Below are 25,000 nucleotides of genomic sequence, written 5' to 3'. Positions count from 1 at the left end.
TGTAACTGCCGATTTAGCCATGCATTCTCTGAGATAGACAAAGATACGCCCTTTGCTGTGATACCTAACATGTTATTTGTTGGAGAAAGCACGCAGTACTATTAAGCTAAGGAAATGGTGGCTATCTGAGAGAAAGGCAACTCTCGCGTTGAATGCGTCACAGATAGTCGTATTTTAAAACTTTAAATTACACAATTTATCGCAAATATTTATGTTGAATTATTATGTTTTTGTGTAGAAAAATGATTGTAGTTTCTTAAACAACCAAAAACGGAAATTTGATAATTTTGACTTTTTACACTTTAAAACCGATTTCTTCGTTTTCCAAATCCCGACCTAATACCGCTTCGAGGCGAAGGGTCAGAGAAATGAGCCAGCATTTCTCCTCTTTTGTTTGTTGTTCCTAGACAACGTCTGCCAACATATGACGAGGTGATGTTTTTCCCAATGATGGCATTGAAGTCTCCTATGACTATCACAGTATCTGTCGACTTTGTTTGATTTATAGCATCTTGTATACCTTGGTAAAATGATTCCACTTCTTCATCATCATGTGCTGCTGTTGGAGCATAAATTTGAATTATTATAATGTTAAAAGGTTGTGCCGCCAATTGACACATTATGACCATTTTACTGATTGGCCAATATCCCAACAAGGACCGTGCTACTTTCCAATTAAGCATTACCCCAACATCATTCTCGTGTTGCTCACCCCCTGAGTATATTATTATCACAGACCTGTCTTTCTTGACCTTCCCACTTTTTGTCCATTTTGTCTCTGACATTTCCATGATGTCAAGTTTCATGTCGTCCATTTCCTTTATGGCGTTGTCGAGTTTACCGGCCTGGTATAGAGTCCATGACATTCCAAGTACCAATCTAGACAGGGACATTCCGTGTCTTCTGTTTAGGGTGGTCAGCATCCAGTCGTCCTGTCGGCTTTAAACTGCACGCGTCATTAACATCTGGACTTCCAACACGAGATTCTTCCTCTTCCCTGTTAATATTTACATCAATGTACTTAGTTTCAGGGGGCCCAACTTAATTCGCATATCGTTTCTTCTTCAATTTTGGCGTTTCCATGATTTACTATGATGATTAGTAGGCTTGCTAGCAAGCTTACTATAACGCGGTAAGCATTCCCACTTTTCCACATCGCCCATGTCGTTTAGCAGGTTAGTCGAGACCAGGTCCCGGGGTGTGGCAGTTGCGTTTGATGACAACTTCTTGGAGCCAAACATGAACTAAATATGTAGGGCGGACCAGTGGATCCTGACAATCCGAAGATGCGACTATCACTCACGGAAAGGTACTACCACTCATACATAACCAACACCCCTGACTCGAAATTGTAAATACAACGTTTAAACAGCCCAAGCGTAGATTATATACGCGGAGAAGCCCGGGAGACAGATACAGAAATCAAATCGATCACATTCTGATAAAATCAAGATTAAAAAATAACATCACTAACTGCAAAACCCGCCCAGGTCCAAACATAGGGTCTGATCATACCCCGTGGTAAATGAGATTTAAGCTCAAGATACCAAGCAAACCAAAAAGGAAAACAAGATTCAAAACTAAGAGACCAGGAAGTTAGCAGCTTAAACTCAGTAGAAGTGAGCAAATGTATGAGAAGCTATACATTGAAGAAAGATCTTAAATTGAGAAGATTGATATCAAAAATTGGTTGCCCTAATGTTCAGGGCTCTAAGTGATTAACAATCAACGTTTCTCATCTGATTTCATTTGTTAAGTCTTCCGTTGTGCCGTGTCTCGCAATCTAAAAACCAATCTGTTAAATCAACAAATAAGCCAATTGTATATCGATGGCGTCGCGCGCAAACCGTCTAAGTCCGCGATCGGCATGAAATCGTTTTATTGGCTTAATTCATTCTATACCCCACGATACACCATGTCTATTAATATCTAAGAAAACACGGAACTCTAAATTGGCGAATTTGACATGTGATCAAACCGTACAAGTCCATTGGGTCTTTAAATTGCCGGTCTCAAAACGTCTATCTCCGTTGTGATTCCTTCTTGAATTGTTTCAAAGTCAGGTGATTGGTCTCAGTTACAACAATGCCTTTTCCTCAACTTGATGAGTTTATTAATAAAATCTAAGCCAATAGCATCATTGTTTAAATCATAGACTGGCTCATGTATTTATTTGATCTTTTTTAATAATTTATCTTTTATCATAACATCGTACTCTCATTTCTTGATATTGATATTGAGAGGTATACTTCAAATGTAATGTTACACTGATGGTATAATGAAATACACCCAAGAAAAAAAATGATTCTTAAAATTCTCTAAAAGCTATTAAAATACATTGACTGATATTGCTCTAATAGTTTTTGTTCTCTGTCATTATTGAAGATAATTAGCTCACTTGTTTTATTTTACTTATGCCAACTGCTTATCGTCATGCTGCCTTACAGCCGTGGTAAACGAATGCTTCAACTCGGTTTAGAGACTCAGAAGCAAGACAAAAGACGAAAGCTTCTTGAATCACCTGATGTGCAATTGCACAGAGAAATCCTTGAGCCTTTTCAGGACATTCTGAATCTATCTGTCTCGGAATTGATTGATGTACAATCTGACATGGATATTTAGTTTAGTATTGATGAAGAAATGTTTAACTTTTGTAATATTAGTAGTGGTAAGATGGAGAGTGAAAGAGGTAAAGAAGGTGATGAGATGGACAGTGAGAGGATCAGAAATGATGAGGTGGAGAGAGACAGGGGGAAAAGATGATGAGATGTACAGCGGTATGGTGTAAGATGAGGTGGACAGTAACAGTGGTAGGGCAGCTGGAGGTAGGGTGGAAGGTAATGAGGTGGACAATGACCATATTAGATTGGTAGGTTAAGAGGTAGAAAGTGACCATGGTAGGGTGGAAGGTTAAGATGTAGACAGTGACCACGGTAGGGTGGAAAGTGTAAAGGTGGCAGTGACCGGGGTAGAGTGGAAAGTGAAGAGGTGGACAGTGAGGAATGTGATGAGGTGGACAGAGTAGGATGGAAGGGGATGAAGTGTGAGGGAACCAAAAGTAGAACAATCTCGAAGAAATATTTGAACAAACGCTTAACGGAGCAAGGCAAGGCTTATGTTGGCAGAAGATTAGACAATGAGTCAAATAAATCTGTTCAATCATGAAAATAGGCAGTCTCAATGGGGGTCGATACTCGTGTAAAGGACAGTATCACCAATGCAAGAAGATAAATGACGAAGACCGAAGCAAGATATTTAATGAGGTGTGGCAGTGGATGAGTTGGGATGAGAGGAATGTGTACAGCGTGTGCTACTTGTTCCTGCACTGAAAGCTTCTGTACTGTATACTAAACTAAACTGCAGGTGCATAATTAGTACTCAATTCATAATTTAGTGACTGGTGACTGTCTTTCCTGTCTCTGGAACGAGACAGTGGGGGCATTCACTGCTAATGAGTTTGCGACATGTTTATATGAGTTTCACGAATAAAAAAGATCATTTTGATACAGTGACCGTGATCTCTGATGACCCCACTTATCAAAACTGTAACCGTATGTTAGCCACAGCTCTGAGATTGTTTTGCTTCAAATATGAAAAGATTTTGGTTTAAAAAATCTTGGAGCGGGGTTACACGCAGATGAGGTGGATAGCGTACATGCGACAGTTGAAAGACAACTGAAGAATGCTCACGTCTATTCACCTCTTGATTACGTGCAATTGATAAGGTCAGCAAGAAGGAAGCCACGTACCTAGTTAAGTACCTATCTAGTTAAGTACTTGAAATTCCAATTCTTCAAATACTTTGAAACATTTGGCACAGAAGAGATTAAAAGTATTAACCCTGGAGCTGGGGAAAAGTCACAGACATTTGTGCCTTAAAATAGTGTCCTTTTGGGTCAATTCATTTTTTATTATTTTTCCAGACGATTGGGTAAATCTCAAATTAGGGCGTGGGGATCAACTCCCTTCCAGTAATAAATAGTTTTTAACGAATATTTCAATTGTGAGTTATTATCTGTTACACAATTCACTCTAATAAATCAATCTGAAATGAATTTAAAGATATTTTGCAATTTTATATCAAGTGTTTCAAGGACCGAAACTACATGTTCCCATGCTAAATACTTCAACTGGGGTCTCCCGCTTGATCCCTTTCTTTTGGGTGTTCAAAAGAGGGAGGTTGGGGGGGGGGGGTTCGCAGCTTCTAAGGACAAGATCATTGTAAAACGTCTGTCATGTGCTTTCCATCGTCCAATAGAATAATTTCCTCAAGCACTTTCTTCTATTCTTTAAGCTTCCTGTGAGTGTTAGACGGTACTTTTATAATCTACTGTGTCGACTGACTATTAACCTTTACCGCCACTCGTGGGTCTATTAGACCCACCCCAAGTACATATTCTGTCATTGTGTCTTTGAATGAGTAAATAAAAACTTGAAACTCTAGATATGCTTCCTTCAACCATTTTTTGTTATGTGGATTGAGTTGTTTTTTTAATTTCATGGAAATTGTATTTTATATGAATTTTTTTCACAACCCTATAAAATTCTTTAGCGCGGCCACTCGCGGGGTCTGTTAGACCCGGTAACGCACAAAGAGAGTTTTATTCCTCATGCCCCATTCGCCACTCGCGTGGTCTTTCAGACCCGCCGACAAGCAAAGAGGGGAATACGTTCGCCACCCGCGTGCCCGACGTGTCACTTACTAACGTATCAACTATGGTTGCCAATTTGGCATTCTTTTTGCCAAAAGCAAAATTTATAGATATTTTGTATAAGTCTATTGGAATAGTGGCAAGGAGAATGTCTTAATACATTACTATTTACACAGATGTTTCTGTATTTGCAATACTAATTTATAGTGCACTTTCTGACTTTGGTATCAATTGGTTGTAATGGGTTATTTTTGAAAGTCGATTTTGGCATGATTCCACAAAATAATCTTGTTGTGTCCTAAAAGAATGCGCCGAGTCATGACCTGACCTAGCCGTGTGTAGTCTATGTTATGTGTACTCATGACCTTTTCTACTCGTTTTGCCCGCGACAGTTTACAAATATTATTTCTTCTGCTTTTACAAAATATCGATATATTTCTACAACTACAATTGCCAGTTTTGTATTTTGCCTATTGAGGTGAGTAATTAGTATAAATTCATCATTAGCTGTATAAACTAGTACAATATGGTTATGACGTAACCCAAACTAGTCCTATTACTTAGCAGCCAGTTCATGTGCATAGCTGAAGTTGGTAAGGACATTGCAGGTTTTAAACGTTGGTTCTTTTCAGGAGACACGGACACAGAGTGTGTTGTAAAAAGAAATAAAGACGATAATAGATTAGCTAGCCTCTGTGATTTTTGCTGATAGTGAACAGATCCAATAATCCTGGGTTTCAGTGTGAGTCAGATTATTTCTAGTTATTTCCACACAATCTCTCCATGTTGGCTTCTATCAACAGTAATGGGTGGTAGGGTCCCTTCATACGGTACAAGCCATCGTCATGCTTGTGATACCAAATGCTATCAGTCCATTTAACGTTACTAAACCGGGATAGACTCTGTATCATAGTTCTTTATCATTCAATGGACTCGATAACTAAAGTAAATTACGTTTCTCGTTTTAACAGTGAAATGGCGGACAGAAATATATGAGAACAACTCCTGTCTGTTGAGCCGGAGAACAGCTCTGAAGAGGAATCTTCATCTGAAGAAGATTTATTTCAGAATCAGTTTGACGTTGAGGATGGTGAAATGGACGAAGCAGTTGGTGGGGATGATGATGATGAGGATGATAATGACTTGCAGACTGCCAGCTATACCGAGCTATTGCCTGTGGTTGCAACCAACACCGAGCTGTTGCCCGTGGTTGCCAACGACATCGCTTCAGATGCTGGCTGCTACAAGTCATGGATGGTAGATTGGAGTAAGACCAAACCTGCAGCTACCAAAACGCCAGCCCGCAATATTTTGAGGTTACCTCATGACCGCACTCCCGCAACAGGACATGTGGAGACACCAGAGAGCGCCTTTCTGCTGTTTTTCACGGCGTTCATGATCGACGAGTGCGTAAAATACACAAATATTGAAGGGAGGAGGGTGGAAGGCATGAAATGGACAGTCTGCACAAGGGATGAGATCTCTGCCCTTATTGGGTGCTTGCTGTATGCAGGCTCCAGGAAGGAAAACATGACAGATATAAAGATGCTCGATGTTTTGGATGGACTGCAAATTTTACGGGCTTGTTTCTCTCGGAACCGTTTTTCGTCTCTTTTGACTTACATGCGGTTTGACGAGAAGCCAACGAAGAGCCAGGGACCTGTTTGCTCCAATCAGGGACATTTGGAACAAGTTCCAGATTGCCCTTCAGATGCACTATGCGCCGGGAGAAGCCCTCACAGTAGACGAGCAACTTGTCAATTTCCGTGGTCGTTGTGCCTTTCTGCAGTATATCCCCTCGAAGCCTGACAAGGATGGCATCAAAATATTTTGGGTGTGTGATGCCGCCAACGCCTTTCCGTGCTACGGCATACCATATCTTGGAAAGGGAACACAGCCCAAAACAGCCAGCAGTGTTGGAGCATCTACTGTTCTAAACCTTGTCCAGCGCTATTTTCAGTCTGGAAGGAACGTCACTTGTGACAATTACTTCACAGACTTCGAGCTGTCCCAAAAACTGCTGCGCCAAAAGCTAACTCTTGTGGGGACAGTAAGGAGGAACAAGACGTTTTTGCCTCAGATATTTAAGGACAAAAAGCATCTCTCCCTTCACCAATCCATGTTTGCATTCAAGGACAGCATCACACTGGTGAGCTACCAGACCAAACGGAACATGAATGTAAACCTCCTCAGCACTAGGCGGACGTGACGTCAGACTGTGGAATCCTATTTAGATTTCCGTTACAATACAATGAGCCCATAAGGAATTGGGATATCAAACCTGCAGATGATGCTGTGCGTTTATTTATTTTTTTTTAAACTCGCAACATCACCAGCCGAATATAACGTACCAACACACAAATTATTATCAAATTGATATCATCATCATCATCATCATCATTATTATTATTATTATTATTATTATTATTATTATTATTATTATTATTATTATTATTATTATTATTATTATTATTATTATTATTATTATTATTATTATTATTATTATTATTATTATTATTATTATTATTATTATTATTATTATTATATTGTTATATTATCATCATCATCACCATTATTACCGTATTATTATTATTATTATTATTATTATTATTATTATTATTTATTATTATTATTATTATTATTATTATTATTATTATTACTATTATTATTATCATTATCATCATCATCACCATCATTATCATCATCATCTTCATTATTATTATTATTATTATTATTACTATTATTAATATTATTCAGAGAGAGAGAGAGAGAGAGAGAGAGAGAGAGAGAGAGAGAGAGAGAGAGAGAGGGGGGGGGGGTCCAAAAGACCTCGCGTGTGGCGAATCGGTGGCACAAAATACTTCTCTCTTCCCAAGTCACCGGGTCTAAGAGGACCCGCAAGTGGCGAATGAGACGTAAGAAATAAATCTCTATTTAGCAATAGGCGGGTCTAAAAGACCACACATGTGGTGAATAGGGAGCGTGTTAGGGAGTGGCGGTAAAGGTTAATGTAGGGTTTGTGCAGATCGGATACGTAAAGTGATAATAAAACACTCCACTTATATAGCGATTATCCGCGAATACCCTAAGCGCTTCACGATTTACTCCCCCCGGTTGAAAACAGACACCGAACACATGGAAATGACACAACGTTAGTTAGGCGTCTTACAATTATTCGGACAAAGACGGAGCTGTCCTCATGGCCAGGTACTCATTTACACCGATGTCGAATGGAGTAATATGTGTAACGTGCCTTAATTGAGGACTCAATACCCGGCAAAGACAAACACAAATGGTGACCCATCTGTTCATTCAGCACGTCTGTGGAAGCTTGAACTTCATTTAAAACGAGACTCACTGACCACCGAGCTCGGTTCCACAATTCTTAAAAAATGCTTGGTTCCCCACTGATCACTTAGTTTTTTAAGATATAAATCGAAAAACGAAAGTATTGCAAGTTGGAATAACCAGTCTTACAATGTACATACGTATTGCAAGATGCAATAACCCACGCACAATCCATCCAAGTCCCATGCGAAGGACCACAACTCTCGTTCACAAACCGTCTAAGTCAACAACACATCAAACCGTCTATGTCAGTGACACTTTGTCGACGTGCAAAACGTACAAGTCTGATAAATAATGAATGCACAATAAAAGAACCAAAATTATGGTATCAGTGATTGTATTAAGTCATAATTGGCTTGAATTAGCCTATTAAAATCTGAAATTGATATTTCATTTACTAATTAACGGTTTTATCGCTCTCCTGAAAAACTACCTCTTCTGGACATAGACGGTTTGCGCGTGACGCCATCGATATACTATCAATTGGGCAATATCTGGAATTTTTCCGTTTTCCGCAATGACTAATGAAAAGGGAAACATGTCTCGGACTAAATTGGAATTTTAGTTCAGAACCCCCTGGTTGATCATGTTTTGGTTGTTTTGATCAAATTCAGCCCCTGATATCAAATAATCACATTTTTTCAGTGAACGTTTATGTCAAATCTTGTGTAAGTCTGGTCATCTTACGCAAGCACTGTAGCCAATCTGGGATGATTTATAACTAAACAAGCCTATTGACTTTCAAATTGTTATAGGGTGAATCTTTGCAGTACAGTTCACTCCACTTAATCGCACATCGGTTTATCGCATACTCCGCTTATACGCTACAGATTCCTGAAAAACTGAATTTTTGCTATATAATCGCTCCGCTTAATAGCTACACCTTGATTCCATCTTGATTGGAGTGAAATATCTTTAAAATACACCAAAAAAAAAAGTAATGATTCGACCGAGTCGTTAAAATGAACAACAATACACCCAATAGCGACGAACTGATATATCAGGAGATATTGGACTCCTTTCAGTCACAGAAAAAACAATGTCTGGATAATGAAGTCAGAATGTGACACACCAGCCCTGACAAACACTGAAAAACTTGACATGCTGGACAAACCACGCCGCTTTATCCAAGAACAATGCTTGACAGATGATATAACAATAATATTGTCGAGATTGTGCAATGGACTCCAATCACGAAGTCTGCCATTTAATATATATATATATATATATATATATATATATATATATATATATATATATATATAATATATATATATATATATGTATTTATATATTTATATATATATATATATATATATATATATATATATATATATATATATATATATTATATATATATATATATATATATATAAAGTCCAGTGCAAAAGTAAGTTCACATTCTTTTGAGCCCTAATTGTTTTGAGTACAAAACAATTATTATCATTTGTTATACGTACTGGACAGCTCATTTATTTTTCTATCCATTGTATATTAATATGTTAAACTCAATGATATCGAATTTTAAAAAAAAATGAAACTGAAAAATGGAGTTCGCAAATTTACACAACTATATAAATACTTTGCGTGTCCTCCTTGAACTTGATGCTGGGGAATTACTCACCTTCGCATGGACAACGTGAATCATTCAATAAACTCCGCATTGAGATTATCCCGGGCATCTTTGAGAAGTTGCTTTAAATTATCTCTGTTTTGATGAGGACCAAGACGATGTACTTCTTTCTTCACAGTATCCCAAACTCTCTGGATTGGATTCAGGGCAGGACTGACTTGTGACCACACCCTTGCTTAAACTGATTGCTCTATTAAAAAGCCCTCAGTAATTCGACTCACGTGCGCTGGCGCATTGCCATGCATAAAAGCGATTCATTGTCTCCAATATAAAGGTCAGATGATAACCTGCCATTTATTCTCACACGGAAGTCTTTTGGCCGGGTACGTCCATTTGAATTGACAGAAGAATAGTACCGTGCCCTATGTTCATCACCATTAGTTGTTTTGCAAACAGACGACACCACCTGTTCACGAGAAGGTGACTTTCACAATCTGCCAACTCACATCCACATAGAAAACTCGTTGACATCCTTATTTAGTCTATTGGACACCTTAAAATCGCCACTGAAAACACTCAGGGTAGTGTGTGAGGCAAACAAGACACGTGATTACAAAACAAACAACAACAAAAACCTGATAAAAAAACGTTACCTTAAAATACAACTTGTCAGGTTTTGAAAAGAAACGACACCTCACTTCTCTAATTCATATCATTATTGCTAAAAACAACTTTCATCTCATTGGGAATTTCTGTAGTGTTTTTTTAACTTGCACATTGAGAAACGAAGTAGTAGAGTCACCGCCTAGTGAAAAAAACTCGTCGCGTTTCACTTTCGTGTAAAAGTTTAGTTTTCTTCACAGTTGGTAAGCTTAATATCTTAGAAACATTTTTGGTCGATTGGAATTTTGATGCGACCGATTGAAGGTCATCCAGAGGTCAGTAAAGTTTTAAGTGACGTCGTGTACTTTAACATTGGGAATTTCTGTAGTGTTTTTTTTTAACTTGCACATTGAGAAACGAAGAATCCCTCTCAGCAGAGTCACCGCCTAGTGAAAAAACTTGTCGCGTTTCACTTTCGTGTAAAATTTTAGTTTTATTCACAGTTGGTAAGCTTAATATCTTAGAAAATTTTTGGTCGATTGGAATTTTGATTCGACCGCTTGAAGGTCATCCAGAGGTCACTAAAGTTTTATGTGAGGTCGTGTACTTTAACATTTAATTACTTGTAAACTATTGATAATTTAAAACATCTCTAAGAAGAAAAATAATTTCATTTGTAATTATAAACAATCTCCATACCTAGTTTTGGAAAAGTCCCTCTAAACATGTACGAGTTATTGCCCTTGATTTGAATTGTTGATGAATAAAGAGATTCATCTTTTTAAAGTAACTTTTACACACGCTTTATTGTATACAACTCAAAGAATAAAATTTGCTTATGAGGATGTTAGTGACAAGCATGTAAAATTACAAGTAAATTGAACAATGTTTGATTGAGTTATTGCCCTTTTCTTTTAAAAGGGGTTATGTTCTTATGGGCGGAAAAATAGAAATGGAGATGTTTCACATCCATGCAAAAGTTTATTTTTTTGCATGATTGCTAAGTTTAATATATTTGAAAAATAATTCGTCGATTGGAATTTCATTTCGGCCGATTGAAGGTCATCCAGAGGTCACTTAAGTTCAAATTTCTGTGAACTACATTAAACAAGTAATTCATTGTACACTATTGATATTTCAAAACATCTTAAAGAACAGAAAAACGTTCATTAATACAAAGTTTTGTGAAGATTCCTCTCAATTTTTACGTGTTACGGCCCTTTATTTGAGTATAGATGACAAAATATATTTTTTATAAAATAACTCGTGATTCACGCTTTATTTTATACTACTTGAAGAATAGAGTTTGCTTTTAGGATATTACTGACAAGCGTGTAAAGATTTAAGCATGTAAAACAATGTTTGATTGAGCTATCCTCCTCCCCCTCCCCTTTATAATGGAGTCATGTTCTAGTAAAAATATCCCTCCAGTTGGTAAACATTCGTGCAAAAGTTTATTTTTCTGCCTAATTGGAAGGTCTTTGAGAACATTTTGGTGAATTAGAATTGTTATTCCACAAAGTGAAGGTCATCAAGAGGAAAGGAAAGTTCAAATTAAGGTCTTCTACATTTACAGAACAGAAAAAAATATACTTTTATTTGTGTAAAAGAATTTCCATACACCGTTTTGGGAAAATCTCTCACAATGTGTACGATTGCCAGGCTATTAGTGACAACTCTTTGGCAGCAGCGACGTCATTTCTCAAAGCGGCATATGTGATGAGAACAAGATATGTACACCAAGTCACTAATACCGTCTTGGGACACATTGAGGAAACAAGCATATTCTGAAAATGGAACATCGATGTAAAAGAGAGAATGGATTTAAACAGTGTCGAAGAAATATCTCACCTTCAAATTCTGGTCACTGGTTCTGAAGTACCAGAGATACATATTTCTGTTCATTCGGGCTAACCGTGAGAGAAAGTTCAATATAGTGATAAGTGCTCTTAAAAAGTTAGTGCATTTGTCTTTTGTATTTGATCATCAGAACTACGCAAGATGGATTCCAGTATTCATTTGAGATTTGGAAAACCTACCAAATGCAGTAAGGGAAATATTCCAAATGGAGCGATTTGTTATTTACAGAAGCGGTCACCGGCTTACTTCGGTATAGATCACGCACATGAGCAGATGAAAAAAAATCAAAGGTGTTGGTAGTGCATTGGCTTTACGGAAAATCTTCAAATGTTGGAAAGGTGGATGGTGGCTGGCCCAGTAATTTGTAGAGCTGTTGAAGTGTTTGAGGGAATTCATTGTGATCTTGAAGAAATGCCACGTCATGAAGAGGGTGGTACGTCTCGGTGAAGATTCCTTTGTCATGTAAGGGATTTGATCGATGCTGTCCTTATGAATGGCAATCCATTTGAAGTGCAACTGAACGAACTTGTATCCCTAGAAAATAAAGTGTGTGAATCCCCTCAGTCAGCAAAATCAGTATATCTCATTGAATCGCTGGCGCAGATACAATTCAAAACTTACCAAAAATGTGTCCTAGGCTCGAAGGACACAGCATTATCAGCACCAATCAAGAAAAACAATCTACAATTTTACAAAGAAACAAGGTCAAGAAAAAGACAACAGTGAAACTGAAATTAGAACATTTCAAGCAACACGCAGAGCTTTTTGGGAAAACATTTCTAATTTTGGACAGCCGGGGTGGAGATCTAAAAGAATTTTAAAAATATAAATTATCAAGTTTCCAAACGCTTTATCATCTGGAGGAATGCTACAATCATGTACCAAGTTGGATCTCTTGAGATGTCTGATGGATTCTACGACAACAACGTTTGATGATTATCCAATATATCCAAAAAGTTACGACTTTATCGTATAGGACGGCAGATATCTAATTCATACGTTGTCAGGAAAAACAAACAAAGGAGAAACATTTGAAAAATATTTTGAAAAAGCATTTTTACCTCGAATTTTACGTGAATTGGATCGGGCATCAAGGGTCGGTGTTGTTTGGGATCGTTATTTTCCAATGTCCATAAAAGAAATCCCTCGAGAAAAGCGCGGTTATTTCAGTCGGCAACGTGTGACAAGTTTAGTCAAAGTTCTTGGAGACTGGCATCAGTTTTTGATTAATGCCGACAACAAAAAAGAGCTCTTCAATTATCTGTCCAGCAGGCTCACGATGGAGAATTTCAAAGAAGGGAAAGAACTGTACATCACAGAGGATGATTTTGTAAAACATTTAGGGATTCCGATAGGGCAATGCAATCTTACTCCTTTTTAAAAACTATCCTATGCGAATTTTAAATACTATATACATTCAAGGCGATCCAGATAGCTCAGTTGGTAGAGGACTCGCTTCACATACTAAGAGACCGGGATCCATCCCAGGTGAAGTCGAGATTTGTCTTCTGTCCTCCCTGTCATCCAGCAGTGATTGAGTAGCTGCGTCTGTTAGATCCGGTGGATAGTATTTTGCGAAAAACTAGCGTCTTGCCAAAGGCGGCAAGCAAATGTTATTGTTTATTTCATGCTATAGAAAAATATGGTAAACTTCGTCTCCATGGGCCAAAGGCTCTGAAGGACTACACAGAAAAATATACGTCAAAACAATATTAAATTGCTAGAATCTATAGACTGTAAAACGTACTAAACAAAAATGAATATAACAGCTTCAAAAATTAACAAATTACCAAACAAATCGGGCTCAAAAACCAGATTCAGCCAACGAGAAATAACAATGAAAACATAAATACATTACTTTAAAAAGCAGATCGACGGTAGATCCGATCAAAAGAGTGACAGATTCTTGACATTACTCGTTCTTTTGAGTTTAAAATTGAATAGACCTACTAGTATTACACCCTTTGTTAACCGTGATTAGGTCATATTTTTTGTGTTCCTCTAAATCATCTTCATTAGTATGATTTTTGAATAACTATTTCAATAATAACAAATCTCTCCCAAAATGTTCGTTTACCTCTCGTGTGTGATATCAATATCACCTGATATTTTCAAAGTGTCGCCTTCAGAAAAGTCACATTCAATGTGCACCTCCTGGTCATTTCTAGAGACAACATGCTCTTTCTCTTGGATCTTTATCTGCCATTCGTGTTTCCCATGTTCACCAATCTGTAACATGTTATATTTTTGTCTACATTAAAGTTGGTGTTATAAATATTTTTTTTGAAATTCTTTCTTAAGAGGATACACCAACCGTTATATTCAGTTATTTTCTTTTAAAGAAAAGAAGAAAAAGAAAGAAGGAAAGAAAGAAGGGCAAAACTTTCTTGGCAAATTTTTTGTCCTGGAAACTGTCTTTTCAACTGTCAAAAGCATCCGTTTCAAAAAGTAATAATATTGTTGTTATAAGCTTGACCAAAGACTACATAAAATTATTGTTTATAGCTTGACCAAAGACTACATAAAATTATTGTTTATAGCTTGACCAAAGACTACATAAAATTGTTGTTTATAACTTGACCAAAGGCTACATAAGACCGTAACTGGTTAATCGGTTTGATGTTGTTACGCACCTTTTGAGCACTAGCACAATTAAGTGCCTCTCAAGATTGGATTACACTTGTCCTTAAAAACATTATTACGTGCTGTTAATGTCAAAATAAATTTCAAAATGCCAGTTCTATAATTTGGACTCGGATTTTATATTTCTTTCTTTCTTTTTCTTTTCTAGGTCAATGTTTTACAACAATGACATAAAATAAGAGAAATCATAATAATGACAATAATTTTCGAAGATAACGTTTTATATAAAGAAATCCAGTAATGCAAACATCATCAGACATCATCTAGCTTAGGTAGATTAGCCTTCTAAGTTACTTAACACAAATTGCAATGACTACTAGACCAATGGTTACATTAACATAGCGCTCACTGACTACTAGACCAATGGTTACATTAGCATAGCGTTCAATGGCTACTAGACCAATGGTTACATTAGCATACCGTTCAATGACAACAAGACCAATGGTTACATTAGCATAGCGTTCAATGACTACTAGACCAATGGTTACATTAGCATAGCGTTCAATGACTACTGGACCAATGATTACATTAGCATAGCGTTCAATGACTACTAGACCAATGATTACATTAGCATAGCGTTCAATGACTACTAGACCAATGGTTACATTAGCATAGAGTTCAATGACTACTAGACCAATGGTTACATTAGCATAGAATTCCATAAACCACGATATTTTGAACATGGTTTCACGACGGAATCATTTTCGAAATTCCTATAAAATTTTACACCTTATATCACCTTATAGAAATTAAGGAGCAGGCACCAGTATAAGATATGGGTCTGAACCATTGTGTATGAAAGGTGCCAGACAAAGCAAGAACGAAAAATAAAAGAAAACAAACATATCAAAGAATCAGTCGACCTCGACTTGGGATCGAACCTCAGACCTTCTGATTATCGGTCAGAAGTGCTACCATTACACCACAGAGGCTCGGAGGCTCGGAAGTTCTTTATCGTATATCATCTGCGCTCGTCCCATTTGAATGCCCAAGCTCGAAATAATCTATACTCAAAATAACTGGACAAGCCTATTTTAATTGTATGAGTGTTTGAAATCTAGACAATAGTAGGACCACGATTTTGTCGCAAACGTTAGTACGTTTATGTGGTGTCGTGAGGTGGGAGGACTCGGGCCTTCGGATAGGAAAGTCCTAGGTTCGAGACCCGCTCTGAGAGGCACATAGTTGAGTCCTTGGAAAAGTCTCTTTACTCACAGTCTCTCATCGTACTCAGGTGTGAATTGAGTAACTGGCCGTTAAAGCCTTGTTTTTACTTGTATATATTGTAATATTGCCGTCTTGTCTTGACCTTCACATTAAGTATTGGGGAGGAATCCCTTACAAAGCGATTTGAGCTCGTTTAGTGGATATTGTGATATATAAATGCTCTAGTTTACCTATATATAAAAAGGGTAAATTGTGCTTTAAATAATATTTTAACTGATGCGATGTCACTCTGAATAAAGTAAAAGTATGTAAGTCTAGCAGTATAGTCTTGTCCTATCAGCTTTTTACCTTCCCAGCACAGCTTCCTCCTGCAATTGCTTCATCAGTAGTGTTATCACTAGTGATTCTGATGGTCACGATATTCTCGTTTGAATGGATGATGGTATTGTTACACCATGACACAAACTCACCGTCGTCATTCATGGCCTGGATATTCCTGACAACAACGAATTAAAAGGAAAGAAAAACAATAATGGAAAAATACTCACAACGCTAGACGACTATAATGTACGAACACATAAAACGATATGTATCCTTAAACGTTTGTAGTCTGATTGATTAAATTTAGTGAGAAATATTTATTCAGCTGGCTAACCATAAACAACAACAATGAGTTGGGTGAAGTCAATTTAGTTTAATTTATTCTATTTAATCTCTAACCGTACGTAGTAACGTGTAAAGGTGTCAAAATAATATAAATAATTTGTTCCCTCATATATTATTCATCTAATCGAAATTTTAAAAGAGATAGATAAATTTATAAATGAAAAAGTAAATTTAAAAAAAAATTAAAACTTAATTTATCATCAATAAAACATGGTATTACTAATAACAATTTAATATTGAAAACATAATCGTTTGAGAGAAGATCAATTGAATTATTGCATTTTTACCTTGTTTCGATTCAAAACTTTTTTATTCAAATCGGGTCTGAAAGTTTGTAGTAGTAGTAGTAGTAGTAGTAGTAGTAGTAGTAGTAGTAGTAGTAGTAGTAGTAGTAGTAGTAGTAGTAGTAGTAGTAGTAGTAGTAGTGGGGGTGAGGCAAGAGATACAGGTAGTATAATATCTAAATGAGGTCCAGTCTCGAGTTCATGCCGTGAGGTGAAAGGGGATTTACTCGGAAGTATCAGTTCTGTCTACCTGTATTTCGAATGTTGTTTAGTGGTGTGACACAACTGAAGGACGGTGATATGGATGTCGTGCACACCCCGATGACTGGACCCATTGAAGTGGTGGGCGACAGGTTGATTTCAATACACCGCAGATGTTATATTTGCACGACATCCAAATCGCTGTTTAGTGGATATTGCTCCAGATAAATGCTGAACTTTTAAAACTATTATTATTATTATTATTATTATTATTATTATTATTATTATTTTTATTATTATTATTATTATTATTATTATTATTATTTATTATTATTATTATTATTATTATTATTATTATTATTATTATTATTATTATGGTCATCTAAATCTGGGTCATTCAAATCAACAGGCTAAAGTTATATGGTGAAATATATTTTCAATCTTCGGGCCCTCATATTTGGAACAAACTGCTGGAGGATATTAGAATTGTAAGCTCAAAATATTATTTTTAAAAACACTGTAAAACTCTACCTCTCTAACAGTTTTTTTATGAGATTTGATCGTTAGAATTTTTTTTGGACATAATCTCATTTAATTTATCCCCTATATGTTTATTGGTTTTTAAACGATCATTACTTATAATTCAACTTATTATACAATTTTAATGGATCAAGGAATGTCCCTGTTGTTACGTGTGACGCATTTTGATTGAATTTATATATATATATATATATATATATATATATATATATATATATATATATATATATATTAAATTGTGTTTGATACAAATATGGTACGAAAAGTGCTCGACATGTTGTATTGGAGCGAATTATTATTGTAATATTTACCACAATGTTTGAGACAGTCTACATTAATGTTTCAGGCCTAATTAGCCATCATCAGGACTGAGTTGATTTGTTGACTGTTGTTGTTTGTTGAAGTGGTTCCGGTTTGTAGTTGATTAACAAGAACTTCCGGCGATGTGGACACATACCGTACATCTCATTTTTCGTGTTGAGTGTGGCTTCATGAGGGAGTTTGATTATAGTATATTTCTCTTCCAGGCATAAGCTACATTGTTTTGATGTTGGTGTGTATCCTGTTGCTTTAGATAAAAATGTCCATGAAATGTTGTGATCTAGTTTGTTGTCTTTTAATTTCCAAATATGTCCGCTGAGTTTTGTGGATGTTTTTTTGGTAGTGTTTCTAAATGTTGAGGTGTGGAGGTTGTATCTTGTTTTAAAATTATTTTCCGTTAGTCCTACATATTTTTCTTGCTTGTTTGTTTTAGTTTCGGTGACTGTGGCTTGGTAAATTAAACTTGATTCTAAACATTGTTTGTTTAGCGGGCAATGTTCCTTATTTCTGCAGTTGCATTTTCTGCTGGGTGGGTTATTAATATTTTTTTTGTTGCGGCTTGAAATTATTTCTTCATAGTGATGGCATCTAATTTTCTTGTTTAAATATAATGCTGGGCGTCAATAAAAATCATCCATCCTCGTTCTTTTACGCACCGTAATCATAATAATCTTCCTATACATCCTGCTACTAAAATAAATATACCACCTTATGATGCAATATGTAACCTAATCATTATTAGTCCTCCGAAGGACTGGTTACATACACATTTCCAAGGAGTTTGGAACCGGAAGGGCAAAAGATGTGACGTCACGACTTCTCTGCCCTATTACTACTAAAGTTTAAGACGCGTAGTGATAAGATTTATGCTGCGCAAATCAGTTGTATTAATTTGTTTCGAGCTACTTTTTGACAAAGTAATATACTCTATCGAGGTCTGCATTTACTCCAAAATCAACTGATACTGATACAATCATTATTAAACTATGGTTATGAATTGTTTGTCCGATGACAGGCAAAGAACGCCAATCATGGAAGGTGCCTCTGAAGTAAATAAAGCGGAGAAAAAGATGAAATTAAGAATATTTCACTCACTATTTGTTTTCGAATAATGATATAATCAAATTAAATGAAAACTTGCGCTGACCAACACAATAATTATTCAGAGATTGTCACAATGGCAAAACAAATTTTCAATTAAATGATTGATCAAACTAAATGCGTCATATGCCAAAATGATAGCCAGAAACATTTGGAGTGCCCTACCAAAACTATCTCTATAGTTCTCTCTATCAAGACGTGCTATTTAGGGTTACAAAACAGTTGAAGCAACAACAGATGAATTTTTGTTATGCACCTTGCCGAGGAATACGGGTTTTAAGTTTTCTTCGTGGGTGAAGGTTCTGGCACTGCTTCTACTCTCACACACAATGCTGTAGTGTGGCATAATTGAGATAAAGTGAGTAAATGTGACGCATATATAAGGGAACAACACAAAACAAATATATGTCATGTCGGACCTAAACTTCGATGATGAATGCACGGCCATATCACCAGCAGCAGTGATAGAAAATACTGAACCCAGCAGGCGCTTCTCTCACGAGCAGTTCCTTTCCTGTAGTTGAACCTAATAGGCAAAGCAGTCAAGAACAAGCTGCACGGGATTTAGGCAATGGACCTTAATGAGGAAGTACAACTGGTTGCGGAAAGAATTGCAGATGCAGTCCTACAATCCAAATTTATGTAAGTGCTGGAGGCATATTAACAATACCACGGCAATTGATTTCTTGCCTTTTTCCCCATTGCATGAGTGAAGAGTCTGCAAGACGGAAGCAGGGACGTGAATCGGGTCAATTCGAAAACATCGCGTTTGCAGAAACCGTATCTATCAAGGTAAAAGAATCTCTGGAAAGCAACCTGGGATTTATAAGTTGTCAGAGATTGGGACATTTTTCATGGCTTCTAGCGGTTTAATTGAATAAATGAGAGTAAAAAGGTCATACAACCAGGTTGTATTAACAATTCTTTTTATTCCTGTGAATCTTCTAAAGAAGGGAATATTCCTTTATTTTAAAGAGGATATTTCAAGTCTATTTAACTCAACAGTATGGGAACAGGGTGCTATAAATATAATGGGTACTCTAAACTTAATAAGACAAGATTGAACACTAAACATAACCCGTTGAAGGCAGATTTGGAGCCATGTAAGACTCCATGCTCATCTCTCTCAAGCTCAAATGACTATTGTGAGTAGCTATATTGATGGTGCGGTCATTGTTACTCCTGATGACTATATACCGCTCACTCAACTCATGTTCAATTAATTAGAAAGAACAATGCCAGATATTGCCAACTCAAGTTTGTTCTAAAATTGAAAATGAATAACTTGTTTGTCTGATTTCACTTAAAAACAACAGCCAGTGACAATCCTTCTTCTACTACATCACAGGATAGTTTTCAGGTATGTATTTCTTCCAGCTTCCCACCAAAGAGAATCTTGGGACAGTAAGAGACCATTTTCCCAGTCTCCATACAACAAATTTATTATTTATTGTATAATAGTTCCCCCATGCATTTTTGGGCGTGTATGAGTTCTCAGTAACATGATAGGGCATAATTTGCCCAACCTGTTGCTTGCTGATTCCACCAGCTTTGAATCAAAATCAATTGAGCTCATTTTCAAATTGGTGGCTCAAACAAATGCAAAAAGAAATGCAATCTGGATCCAACAACCTCACATTCTCAGATTTCAATGCCAGATTAGTGGACAATGTGTCTTTTATCATATCCCATGTTAGACTACAAGATGGTTACAGCCCAACAACGTATGGATCAAAGAAAGCAATTCACAGTCTCGATCCTAAACAAGAACATGAGATAAAAGTTGAACAACCGTTTTTTGTAAAATCGAAAAGCACATTCTAGATGGGAATGGTCGAACACTAACTCAAAATGCTTTGCTAAATATCATTCAACCATTTTGACCAATCAACATTGAATTTTTTTGAGTTAAGTGTTCGGCCTTTAAACAAAAGACGGAGATGATGAAGGTCAGCTTGCTTGATCGATTTTGTTTGAAAATATGATTTTATTATATTTTGTTCATGTTGGCTTTTTTGTATTGAGTGAATCTACCAAATTCAGCCCATTGATTAGTGGACAAAGAATAAATACAAACACCTGTCTCCAAGGGACTGATATTTCAGTGTTGTGTCATGTTCTTTTATGAATCGAGTGCTTTTGTGGGTTATGTTCACTCGTAGAAACCATCGTGTCCTAAACAATCTTGTTTACATGAGCGTTGTCCTCATAATAAGAGTTCATTGCGTTGGATATAATCAAGGGACAGAACCAGTGACAAATACGTATCCCAAATACACATTTAAACAAGCACAACTAATAATCTGCGATATGCTGACGTCTTATGAAAAAAGTAGTTAGCAATTGCTATTGTCCGGAACACAAAATAGAAACCGAATTAAACTCCGGCTCCACGATCCCTAAATATTATGGCTCTTGCAGACAACTACTAAACTGGTGGTCAGATGGGAAATAATAGGTGATCAATTGGTCATTTAGTGGCATTATAAATATTAACTATTATATATGTGTGACTTTATAATTGACCTGCTGTCGATCTTACGTATGTCATTGTCATTATCAATTTGACTATGATATTTATGTGATTTTGGAAATGGTCATCTGGTCAGCATTTGGTCACTTGGTCAATAACCTATAATAACCCTACGATTCATATATTAAAAAGGCAATACTTCCGGAATTCCAACAATGATCTTATTTTCATTTGCAAGTAATATATATACTTTGAAATATCGTGTACAAAAAATAATGATTTTATGATTGCTATTGAATGGTCATTTATTGGTCAATTTGAATAATTTGCCCAATTGTGGCATCTACTTGATACTGCAGTGCTGAACATACTTCGAATTCCATTATAAGAATTTGTATTTTAACTACCAAAAGGATGTAGCCCATTCTGTTTTTATCAGTGGTCATTTGGTCATTTCATGGTCAATGCAGAGCTGAACTGTAATAGGAATGTGTTAATTTGTTTCTTATCTAAAGCGAACGTCAAATCCTTAAATGCATTTTGCCTTCAATTAAATTTTGAAGTATTTATTGTCGCTGATGTGTCTATTTTATATAGTAATTAGAGGGTTTTAATAAGTGGTCAGTTGGTGGTCATTCTGGTCATTTGTCAGGGTGGTTCTATATCCATAATTGTTTGTATGGCCACTCTCTTCGTTGTCACCAAATTTCATGCTTTTACGACAATATGCACAATTTTGGTCCTAACTGCCTCCAATAATAGAGATGACGGACTCGCTGTAACCAACAAACGACCAAGAGCGAACGAAAACATCAAAAAACAAATCTGTAAAATATTCCAAAACAACAATTTGAAAATCACGATAGAAGCAAACAAAAAAAAAAAACAGTTGACTTCCTCGACATCACATTCGACATAAAATCCAATTCATTCCAACCGTTCAGAAAACCAAACAACACCATTAGCTACATTAATGAAAACAGCAACCACCCCCGTTCCGTCATTGAAAACATACCAAAAAGCAGAGCACTGAGGGTGAGCAAACTTTCGGAAAACAGAGAGATATTCAACCTCGCAGGCACCCCCTACAAAGAAGCACTCATAAAAAGCGGATACAACACACCGTTTGAATACACAGACGCCCCCCCCAACACACAAGTGAAGAACGCAAAACAAGAAAACGACATATTACTTGGTTCAACCCACCTTTCGACAAAAACGTCAGCACAAACATTGGACAGCAGTTCCTGAAGTTAATCGATACACACTTTCCAAAAAACCACAAGCTACATGAAATTATCAACAGGAATACCATAAAAATAAGCTACTCGTGTATGCGCAACATAGAACAAATAATTTCAAGGCACAACAAAAAAATATTAATAAACCACCGACAAGAGCAAAACCCACCCAACAGAAAATGCAACTGCTGAAATAAGGAACATTGCCCGCTAAACAAACAGTGATTAGAATCAAGTTTAATTTACCAAGCCACAGTCACCGAAACTAAAACAAAAAAGCAAGAAAAATAAGTAGGACTAACGGAAAATAATTTCAAAACTCGATACAATCTCCACACCTCAACAGTTAGAAACACTACCAAAAAAAACATCCACAAAACTCAGCGAACATATTTGGAAATTAAAAGACAACAAACTAGACCACAACATTTCATGGAAAATTTTATCTAAAGCAACAGGATACACACCAACATCAAAACAATGTAGCTTATGCCCGGAAGAGAAATATACTATAATCAAACACCCTCATGAAGCCACACTCAACACAAAAAAATGAGATGTACGGTACGTGTCCACATCGCCGGAAGTTCTTGTTAATCAACTACAAACTAGAACCACTTCAACAAACAACAACAGTCAACAAACCAACTCAGTCCTGACGATGGCTAATTAGGCCTGAAACATTAATGTAGACTGTCTCAAACATCGTGGTAAATATTACAATAATATATATCTATATAATATATATATATATATATATATATATATATATATATATATATATATATATATATATATATATATGAGCCAGGGTCAAAATGTGCCCGCCTGATACCAGTGTTAAGAAAATTTGATTTTTACTTAATTATGGGCTGTTTTCATTGGGTTAATGCTTGGAATCAATTGATAATATGAAGAAGAGATAAAATGAGATAGCTCAACATACTCTGTTCAACAGAATATGAAATAAACAACTTGAAAGTGAAATTTGAATGCTGTTTGGCATGTGCTTAAAACGCTGTCAACGCATCACCTTTTTAGAAATCATGTAGAAATTAAATGTGATGTTTTAGCTCACGTGATTGAAATTTGACTAATAGTATAAAGGCAAAATTTACTTTTAAACGCAATTGCAGTATATTACATATCTGATTAAGTTTCATATAGAGTTCTTAAAAAGTTGGTGTTGCTTGTGACCTTTGGTGTCAGTAAACACAGCACAATACTAAGACTCGACACGAAACTTTAAAGCTCATGTTTAATGTTTATAAAATGTTTTATTATGAGAAAAAAGCATAGATTTACTATCTGAACTCAGATCTTGGAGGAAATGTATACCCTTTTGCCGATATTGAGGTTTATTGGTTTTGGTGTCATTTGTCACAAGCAACACGGCATGCGTGAACACGTGGAAGTTTGTTTCGTTAAATGGCGATTCGCAATTTTGATCCACCCTTCTTACCAGTCTTTGAAGTGCATGCAGCACTTACATTTGCCTTTCCAGCGTGGCTCCAGGCAGAAAAGGTAAGTTGAACTTTGGTGTCATCGCTATTATACATTGTCACAAGCAACACTTGATATTGGATATTACAAAGTGCCACCAAAAATTATGTTTTCAGCTGTTATTCTATTTACAAATATGATATTATGACATCTCACATAAGATTGTGATTTTGACACAATTAATTATTTCCTTGTAATTCATTTTTTTATGTTTCAGGGTTGTATCAATCAAGAAAAATTCAAATCTCAAGCTTTTGACGAATCCAGATAAAAGAAGGGTTGTCAAGAAATTTGATTTGATTTACTATTAACACACTAAATTACTACAAACAAGTAGATTTGAGCAGTAGGGCGGATGTTACCGTATTGTTACATGAATTCATTACCATGGCTGATATTTATCTAGTGTTTGTGTGACTTCTGGTACTTTTTGTGACCATTGGTGTCATTGGTTAAAATGTCACAGGTGACACTTAAGTTTGAAGTTTCTAATGTGTTTCTGTTTTCATGTTCTTCAAAGCTTGAAATGTCATTGAATTACATTTTAACAGGCTATATTACATGTGTTCAGTTGCTATTCTTGATTTATTGAGGCAAAATTGCGTTCTAGTGCCGATTTTGACCAAAGTAATAGCAACAATGGTATGTCTAATTTCCAGGGACGGCTGGTAATAATGGGCAGGGTGGGCAAATACCAGCCTGTTTTTTCAAGTTATAAGCTGTATTACCAGGTCCGAAATAATCAAATTTAAATTAGATAATTTCAAAAGTTACTACTTAAACTTTATACTTCGTACTGAAATCAATTTGTGTGTATTTTTGAT

The 25,000-nt window shown here is 36.2% G+C and overlaps 1 protein-coding gene across 2 annotated transcripts in view; it reads right to left on the bottom strand.

Annotated features, from left to right (window-relative positions):
• LOC144979577 (uncharacterized) overlaps positions 1-25,000 on the bottom strand; it is a 103,143-nt gene that overhangs the window by 9,503 nt on the left and 68,640 nt on the right. For both annotated transcript variants that reach the window (XM_078926325.1, XM_078926334.1), the window contains exons 8-9: positions 16,195-16,342; positions 14,114-14,265 (exon numbers count right to left, since the gene is read on the bottom strand). In XM_078926325.1, the coding sequence (XP_078782451.1) occupies positions 14,114-14,265; positions 16,195-16,342 (300 nt within the window). The remainder of the gene's footprint in view (positions 1-14,113; positions 14,266-16,194; positions 16,343-25,000) is intronic.

This window comes from Berghia stephanieae, chromosome 1 (genome assembly GCF_034508935.2).
Source record: "Berghia stephanieae isolate SIO BIC M18660-M18661 chromosome 1, UCSD_Bste_1.3, whole genome shotgun sequence".
Taxonomy (NCBI): domain Eukaryota; kingdom Metazoa; phylum Mollusca; class Gastropoda; order Nudibranchia; family Aeolidiidae; genus Berghia; species Berghia stephanieae.
The sequence above is the reverse complement of the archived record's forward strand: the minus strand, read 5'-3'. Positions and strand labels throughout refer to the sequence as shown.